Genomic DNA, 9,578 nt, shown 5'->3' with positions numbered 1-9,578 from the left:
TTGACCTCACACATTAAGTAGTCATGTCAGAAAGTTCATGTGTGGCATAGGTAAAACTACCAACCAGTGTTTACAAAGCGAACATGCAAAGAAAGTCAAATGCTCTGTACAAAAAGTATTGTGCCCTAAAAAGTGTTCATGCCTTAATTTTTTGCCATACTACCATATAATACTATACTGACAAAGCAAAAACAGATTTGTGACAACTTTGGAAATGTATTAAAAATAAAACACTGAAATAAGTACATTGCATAAGTATTTATACCCTTACTCTACAGGTAATGAACAGTGCTTGGTTTCCTTCAAACATAATGCTTGCATTGATGTTCATCAGACCAGAGAATTTTGTTTCTCTAAGTCTGAGAGTCCTTTAGATGTTTTTTTGCAAATTCCAAGTGTTTTTCATGTGTCTTCACTGAGAAGAGGATTGAGTTTTTCCACAACGTCATAAAGAACGAATTGGTGGAGTGTTGCAGTGATGTTTGTCCTTCTGTAAGTTTATATGATCATGGAGCTCAACTAGAGTGACCATCAGCTTCATGGTTACCAGTATAACCAAGCCCCTTCTCCATCATTTGCTCAGTTCTAGGAAGAGTCCTAGGTGTTCCAAGCTTCTTTCATTATGGATAATGGAAGCTACATGCTGTGAACCTTCAATGCAGCAGAATTTTTTCCTCTGATCTGTGCCTTGACTCAAGACTGAGCTCTACAGGCAGTTCTTTTGACCTCAGGGCTTGATTTTTGCTCTGATATGCATTTTCAGCAGTTATACCTTTTATTAAGACGTGTGTGCCTTTCGAAATCATACCCATTCAACTGAATTTGCCACAGGTTCATTTCACTTAAAGTGTAGTAACATCTACAAGCAATGTAAATGCTCCAGAGCTCAACTGTCCCACATAGGGGTATGAATACTTATGCAATGGAATCATTTCAGTTTTTTATTTTTAATAAATTTGCAAAGATGTTAAAAGAACCTGTATACATTTCATTCAGCTGCCAAGTGAACACAGCCAATCTTTCCTTTCCCCTCCCCCCAACTCACTTTGTAAATCAGCACATTGCTCTTCCTCACATCACATCCAGGTTATGTAACACTGCTTCCTAGTTACCCTGGAGACAGAAGCTGCCCCTCTGTTCACCTCTGTGCCAGCCGTCCATCGTCTCCTGTCTGAAGTGGAGGGTAGACAGCAGAATTCATAAGAAGATTGATTGCTTGTTTTGTTCACATGTGTGTTGAAGGAAGCCTAGATGACCAGTTAGTATTATGAATGACAATTATTGTACAGTGAGTGCGCAATTGGACTTTTGTGCAATTGGAATGACACACATTTCCCTTGAGAGTTATTGTAAACACAAAGCAGCAGTGGGCATATGATAACAACAGTGACTGTTTGAGGATGTCATGGCCTTGCTAGATAAAGGTTATGGAATTGTTTGCCAGATTATATCCGATTTCAGCTTTTTCTTTGTATATTTGTTATATTATGGACCATGGGATTTTTTTTTTTTTTTCCCTCCAACATTGAGTAGTGTGTGTAAACATACTGCATACATAATTTACAAAATGCCCAGTTACTGCCATAAATCATTTTGTTGGTCTCTGCTTACTTACAGTAATTTACTCTTATGAGCTTATTTTATTACAGACATTTTAATGAGTGCCTCTTAAGGATAATATGCCAGCCATAATGTTTTATTCATCACTATCAGTTCATTATCTACAGTATAACCACAGCACTGCTTGCAAATTTGTAGCTGTTTATTGCTTGCTGTTAAAACATTAATGCACACATACGGATTTTTAACATGTTAAAATTCCACTTTGATTCTTTTTGCTTTTTTATTTGAATATCTTAATTAAAATAAGTGTATCTAATTATACTAAAAGTCTATTAATTCTTTAAACTAAACAAAAGCTTGCCCCCTGTAAGGGAACAGATTCTTCTGGTATATGGGTTTAGGTGGGCGCCACAGGGCTCCCTCTGCTGCTTGTTACATCCAGTATGGCCTGCTTCATTATCCAGTGGCCTCTCCACCCTGCGTACCTCTTTCAGTGCCAAACAAAGCATTGTGGGGTGCGTCATTACTGGGCTGAAAAATGTGCAGACTGCACAGAATGGCAAGCCCAGAAAAAACAGCAGAGAGAGGTTTTATCTCACCACTGGTGGCCATTCACATGGTAGCTACACAACATTCCTACAGGCTTCATTAGGGTGCCACTTGTATCCATCTCTAGTCCCATGCCTCCTTTTCATTTTTGTAGATTTGTTTTGTTTTTCCTAAATTGTTCTCCATAGTGTTTTCATTTCATAATTAATATTGAATGCACCGCTATACTCATACGGTTTTCTCACAAGCCTGCTTTAAAATGAAGATCGAAGTGCTTACAAGTGCATTATGCAGTTTTGCATATAGGTGAATATTTTTTGTCTCTTTTGGGGTGTGGTTTGCATGTTTTTATCAGTATATATCTGTGTGCTTTTGTTCCTGTGCGCTGGACTGGATTGATTCATAGTAATGGGACACAATAAGGGTCTCTGTGGGAATTAGGTACATTTATAACCCTGGGGATTAGGCCAATTGAATTACAGAGCTGAGGGGGCTTCTTTACTGTTCATTTTGTGTTTAGACGTGGAGAAGGACGGGCTGAGGTGTCATGTGTCCTGTTTTCGGGATGAGAAGCGTGTTGTCATGTTTTAAAATGTTTGATCCCCATTGTTGATGTCCGTCAGGCGGTTGGCGACAGTTTTTAATGTACTATAAATACTGAAGGACTAACTTGAGTGTAACAAGGGGGTATAAAAATAGCATAAATCATAACAGCACTTCTGATCTGCCAAAAAAATGTTAAATCTTGGTTTGTGTCAGAGCCTTGGCCTGGGTTTCACATTAACTTTTTATAGAGCAAAAATGTAGATGTTCTCATACATGGGATGGATGGCTGGATGGATAGACAGATGGACAGACAGACGGATGGATGGATGGATGGACACATGGACAGACGGATGGATTAATGAATGGATAGATGGACAAATAGATGGATGGATGACAGATGGATAGACCGATGGACAGATGGATGGATGACAGATAGATAGACGTATGGACAGATGGACGGATGGACAGACAGATGGATGGATGACAGATGGATAGACTGATGGACAGACCGATGGATGGGCAGACAGACATGGATGGATGAATGACAGATGGATGGATGGACGGAAGAACAGACAGACAGATAGATGGATGGATGGACAGACAGATGGATGACAAATAGATAGACAGGCAGATAGACGGATGGATGGACAGACTGACAGATAGATGGTAGATAGATAGTTGGATAGATGGATGGATGACAGATGGATAGACTTATGGACAGATGGACAAACAGATGGATGGATGAAAGATTAATAGATGTATGGACAGACGGATGGATGGATGGATGACAGATGGACAGACTGATGGATGGATGGACGGACAGATGGATGGATGATAGATGGATGGACAGACAGACGGATGGATGGATGACAGATGGACAGATGGATGGATGGACGGACAGATGGATGGATAGATGATAGATGGATGGATGGACAAACAGATAGATGGATGGATGACAGATTGTTAGACGTATGGACAGATGGATGGATGACAGATGGACAGTCAGACAGATGGATGGTTGGATGGACGGACGGATAGACAGATGGACGGATGGATGGATGGAGAGATGGATGGACAGACGGATGGATGGATGAATGAATGACAGATGGATAGACATGGACAGATGGATGGACAGATGGATGGATGACAAAGGAATGGATGGATGGACAGACAGATGGATGACAAATAGATAGACGGATGGATGGACAGACGGACAGATAGATGGTAGATAGATAGACGGATAGATGGATGGATGACAGATGGATAGACTTATGGACAGATGGATAGACAGATGGACAAACAGATGGATGACAGATTAATAGATGTATGGACAGACGGATGGCTGGATGACAGATGGACAGACAGATGGATGGATGGAGGGACAGATGGATGGATGATAGATGGGTGGACAGACGGATGGAGGGACAAACAGATAGATGGATGTATGACAGATTGATAGATGGATGGATGACAGATGGACAGACAGACAGACGGATGGATGGACGGACGGACAGATGGATGGATGGATGACAGATGGACGGATGGATGGATGATAGATGGATGGACAGACAGATGGATGGATGGATGGATGGATGGATGAATGAATGACAGATGGATAGACATGGACAGATGGATGGTCAGACTGATGGACAGATGGATGGATGACAAAGGAATGGATGGATGGATGGATAGATGAATGACAGATGGATTGACGAATGGACAGATGGCTGGATGGACAGATGGATAGATGGATAGATAGACGGATGGATGACAGATGAACAGACAGACATACGGATGGATGAATAGACAGATGGATGGATGACCGATAGATAGATAGATAGATAGATAGATAGATAGATAGATAGATAGATAAGATGAGTCAAATGATGGTGTATTAACAGCAAAACAAGTCCACAATGTACGGTACACAGGGTGGTGTAACACAAATTACAATAAATACAGAACTTGTGTGTCAGTTTGCCGTTGTTGCAGTAATGACTTATGGTAGGTTGCATAAGATTGGGAAGTTTTTTTTGCAGAAGACACACAGACAACTTTCTCTTGGGTTTGGAAGAGAACTGGTATGCCTCGCTGTGTATCCAGTCCCCATTTGGCATTTAGGCATTGCACAATATTGCATTTCCCTAACTCTTTCCCATAAAAACAGAATTTATTGTAGTTGGCATCACAATGTTGAAATTCCAAACTAGTTAGGTATAAAGTTGGTGAGATTTCATTTACATTTATGTGAACACATTCTGCATCAACCGTGTGCAGATGTATGTGTTTTTCTGTACCAAAACGTAATCAACTAGAATTAGAATATAAACATATACCTGTTTGAATTTCAGGTGCATGATTTCAGTCTTTTGATTGCACTCAAAACCCTCAGAACAGATCACATCAGTAATACCCAGTTCCCTGAAGTAGTGTGTGTACACATTTGGATGGCAAGGTAATAATGTGTAGCTGGTACAATTTCTGCTTTGCTAATTTTTTCCTACCAATTTGTGTGTTTATTCTTTAGCATCAACAGCTCAGACAGCCTGCTGGTGTTGGGCCCTGATTCAAACCCGCAACCAGCAGATGAGTGGGCATATCCAATATAAACATCCTGCCTCTATTCCATACCATCAGCTCAAGCCAAAGAGGACCCATAATGAACACACCTGTGTCAACATGGGAAAAGAGGACAGTCTGAGAAAGTTAATTATCAGTCAGTTTCAAATAATCCAGTATGTAAAGGTAAGACTTCATCATGCCAAGTGACTGTTGAATTTCAGTGTTGTTACTGTAACTGATACAATACATGCTCAGTTTGTTTGTAAATAAATAAATATACAATAAACATTTCAAAAATGGAAATATTATAAATAAAAACGTTATTTGTTTATTCTTCACACAGCTAATGCCAATGCATCATTCTTTAAAAAAGTTCATAAGATTTTATGCAATGCTACTTTTGAATGTCATATGGCGCACCCTAGTGGACAAAATCTTTTTTTTTTTTTTTTTTAAGTAGAGAGTTTTGTGGATTGGGGGGGAGTGTGGGAGAGCAAGTCACCCTTGTAATCACTCAAGCCCTTAACAGTTCTGCTTTGAGCTACCATTAACATGGAAATTGAAGTTTCGATTAGTTTTGACTTGGACTAATGGACCAAAGTCCAAAGGAAATTGGGTGCTAATTGGGTTTCAAAATAATCTTTTTCCTCTTCCCTTTCAGGAGTTGGAAAGTATCAGGTGGTTCAAGAAAGAGCATGGATTGAATTAAGAGAATATCCTGACCTTTTTGAAACAGATCACAGTTGTTTAAGTTTAAAGGATGTTCAGTATCTTCTTATATTTGCATGTTTGCTTTGTAATGCCTTAAAATATATAAACATCATTTAGAACTCTGTTAAATAAGTAGATTAAATTAATGCTTTAAACACAAAATGCATATTTTCAGAGAAGGATTGAAAAATATTTTTTTTTGTTTTGTTTTTTAAGGGGAAAATTTAAGATTAAGATTTTATAATAACAATCATACTGCAGAACAGTGTTGAAATGTTTAAATAAATTCTCTGGTGACATCTAGTGTTGTAAAACATTCATTTTCTTCTCATTTACGTCAACATGGGACTGAATTAATGGCAAACTATTCCCTTGGACCTTTTTCCAAAAGACTTAATATTAACGTCTCATCAACCCAAATGGCATTTATGTGTTGTGGTCTGACAGGCGGCCAGTTTAAAACTGCGAACCAGGATATGTTCATTAATTCGTCTACCATGCATGGCTGTCTATTTTGCTCTGCTTTTCCACAGTCTTCCAATTTTTTTTTTTTTTTTACTACTCCATTAGGCCTACTCAAAAAAATCTGCTGACCCTGATCCTTTTCTTACAAAGTCTTAAAAGCTCAAAACGAACTTGACTGACTTGACTGACCGTTTTACATGAAAAATGTACCGCCAATAAAAATATAGGCCTATCATGGAATGATTTAAAGGATGATGTTTCACAATTAGGTTGCCACTTCTTTACTGGTCATCTTATTTTTGTTGGCAATATGTGACTCTGGACCACAAAACCAGTCTTAAGTAGCACATGTATTTTTGTTACAATAGCCAACAATACATGATTGTATGGGTCAAAATTATTGATTTTTTTGTTTGTGCCAAAATTCTTTACGATGTTAAGTAAAGATCATGTTCTATGAAGATATTTTGTAAATTTTCTAAGAATGTTCTGCATTGCTAAGAACTTCATTTGGACTACTTTAAAGGCGATTTTCTCAATATTTAATTTTTTTTTTCACCCTTAGATTCCAGATTTTTAAATAGTTGTATCTCGACCAAATATTGTTCTATCCTAACAAACCATACATCAATGGAAAGCTTATAATGTATAAATCTCAATTTTAAAAAATTGTCCCTTATGACTGGTTTTGTGGTCCAGGGTCACATATGATGTTGTAAGACAGTCTCAGCTTCTGTGGCCCACCATTAGGTGGTGGTAAGAGAACAAAAACTCAGCAGTGACAGCACTGCATTGAACTGTGTTCATGTATGTATGTGTGGTTAAGGTTAACCCTATGTTGTGAGGACCAAATGTCCCCACAAAAAATTTTGAATACTAATTTTTTACTTTGTGGGTTAACACATAACTTTTTTTTTGGAAAATGGCTTATAAAATAATACTAGGTTTCTGTAAGGTTTAGAGATGAGGTGAAGGTTAGGGGATATACTATACACTTTGTACAGTATGAAAATGTTTATGTCTGCATAAAGTCCCCATATAAATTGAAAACCCAACATGTGCATGTAAAGTCCAGAGAAAAACATTTTTGAGGTAATATTTTTACTGTTATTTATTGTTTATAATGTTGTACTATGTATTTTATTCACTTATGATGAGTGTTTATTAATATGTAATAGTATTAGGGCTGGGCAACAATTAATCGTGATTAATCACATCCAAAATAAAAGTTTTTGTGTAAAGTTTTGCGTAATATACAGTATGTGTGTGTACTGTGTATATTTAACACACACATGCATGTATATATTTAAGAAAATGTTATTTTTATATATTTAATTTATTTATAATATAAATAGCTTATAAATATAAATATATGTTACTATAAATATATATTCATATATTTAAAATAAATTATATGAATATAAATATATGACCCTGAACCACAAAACCAGTCATATGGGATTTTTTTTTTGAAATTGAGATTTATACATCATCTAAAAGCTGAATCAATAAGCTTTCCGCTGATGTATGGAAATAAGTTTGTTAGAAATGGACAATATTTGGCCAAGATACAACTATTTGAAAATCTGCAATCTGAGGGTGTAAGAACATACATATTGAGAAAATCACCTTTAAATTTGTCCAAATGAAATTCTTAGCAATGCATATTAATAATCAAAACTTAAGTTTTGATATATTTACAGTAGGAACAAAAAATTCTTCATGGAACATGATCTTTACTTAATATCCTAATGATTTTTGGCATAGAAGAAATTTTGATCATTTTGACTCATACAATGTATTGTTGGCTATTGCTACAAAATACCTGTGCTACTTAAAACTGGTTTTGTGGTCGAGGCTCACAACTATACATGTGAATACAAAATATATTCTGTATGTGTGTTTATATATTCATAATAAAAATACACAGTACACACTCATATATAAACAAAAACTTTTATTTTGGTTGTGATTAATCATGATTAATCGTTGCCCAGCAAGTATCCAAGACAATTTCTCTTTGGAACAGTAAAGTGTATTTTAATTTAATTCCTCAAGTTCCTAAAATATACTTTTATATAATCTTACTTGTTTAGTTTTAGCACAGATTCGTGTCATTTTATTTATTTTTTTAAATATATGCTGTGTGAGATTTGTTTTCTTATATGTAGACCCCATGAAACGTAAAACCCATTAATATACTTGTGGTCTGTCAATATACACAGGACCCCCTTGCGACCCCAAATGAGCGGTGGACCAATCAGAGCGCAGCGTCTTAATACGGCGAGTCAGAGTTTGCCTGAGGTACTTGCTGTCTTGCGCTTGGTGAAAAGAACTTAACAGTGGATCAGCGTTTGTAAAGGCGACAGTTTGTTGAGAAACTTCTGAGGAGCAGGACGCCCGCGCACTAAAACAAGCATCCTCGCTCAGGAGAAATCTGACTTTGAATCTTTTCTTCACATTTTTGTCTCCCTACAGACTTTATTTTTTCCCCAGTAGTGCCCGTGTTGACATTTCGAACAAATGTCTTGTCAATTTCCCTCAGCTCGTCGCTGATTTTTTTTTTTTTTTGTTGTTGTATGTGTGTGTCGAGGTTATTTTTCCAGAGGAGCAAGATGGACTTGAGACTTTCGCCATTTGTTCTTGGTCTGATATTAGTTCTTAACGTTTTGTCAGCAGCCCAGGACACAAATGAAGAAATCCCTGAGGGAGCGTCCACCTTGGCGTTTGTGTTTGATGTCACCGGCTCCATGTACGATGATTTGGTGCAAGTGATTGAAGGAGCATCGAAGATATTGGAAACATCCCTCAGCAGACCCCAGAGACCACTGTACAACTTCGCATTGGTGCCTTTTCATGACCCAGGTACATAAAGAAAACGCAAATGAGCTTTCGTTCTTGTTTAAATGAAAGTTTTCTTTTTCCTACTAAAATTTCTTTCTTAGGGCAGATAGAAAATGTTTTGTTTGATAAGGAAAACCTGTTCCTTTTTTCCATTAGAGGAGCTTTAACTAAAACTTATATCCTATGTTTTCCACCAAACTAGATACATTTACTTGAAAATCTAAATTGCATTAGAATGTATGTTTACTAAATCTAATGCAGTTTTGCCAAGGAAGAAGAAGAATTAACTGTGTATTCTCTTCTTATTGTGGTGCACAGCTTTTCCTGTCAAGAAAATG

At 37.1% G+C, this 9,578-nt stretch overlaps 1 protein-coding gene across 1 annotated transcript in view; it reads left to right on the top strand.

Moving 5' to 3' along the window:
• Nucleotides 1–9,011: 9,011 nt before the first annotated feature.
• The window catches only part of hmcn1 (hemicentin 1), a 105,343-nt gene continuing 104,776 nt past the window's right edge, over nt 9,012–9,578 (top strand). Inside the window, exon 1 of the mRNA XM_073852725.1 lies at nt 9,012–9,261. Within this exon, the coding sequence (XP_073708826.1) occupies nt 9,012–9,261 (250 nt within the window). The remainder of the gene's footprint in view (nt 9,262–9,578) is intronic.

The sequence above is a fragment of the Garra rufa genome, chromosome 13 (genome assembly GCF_049309525.1).
Source record: "Garra rufa chromosome 13, GarRuf1.0, whole genome shotgun sequence".
In the NCBI taxonomy this organism is placed as follows: Eukaryota; Metazoa; Chordata; class Actinopteri; order Cypriniformes; family Cyprinidae; genus Garra; species Garra rufa.
The sequence above is the reverse complement of the archived record's forward strand: the minus strand, read 5'-3'. Positions and strand labels throughout refer to the sequence as shown.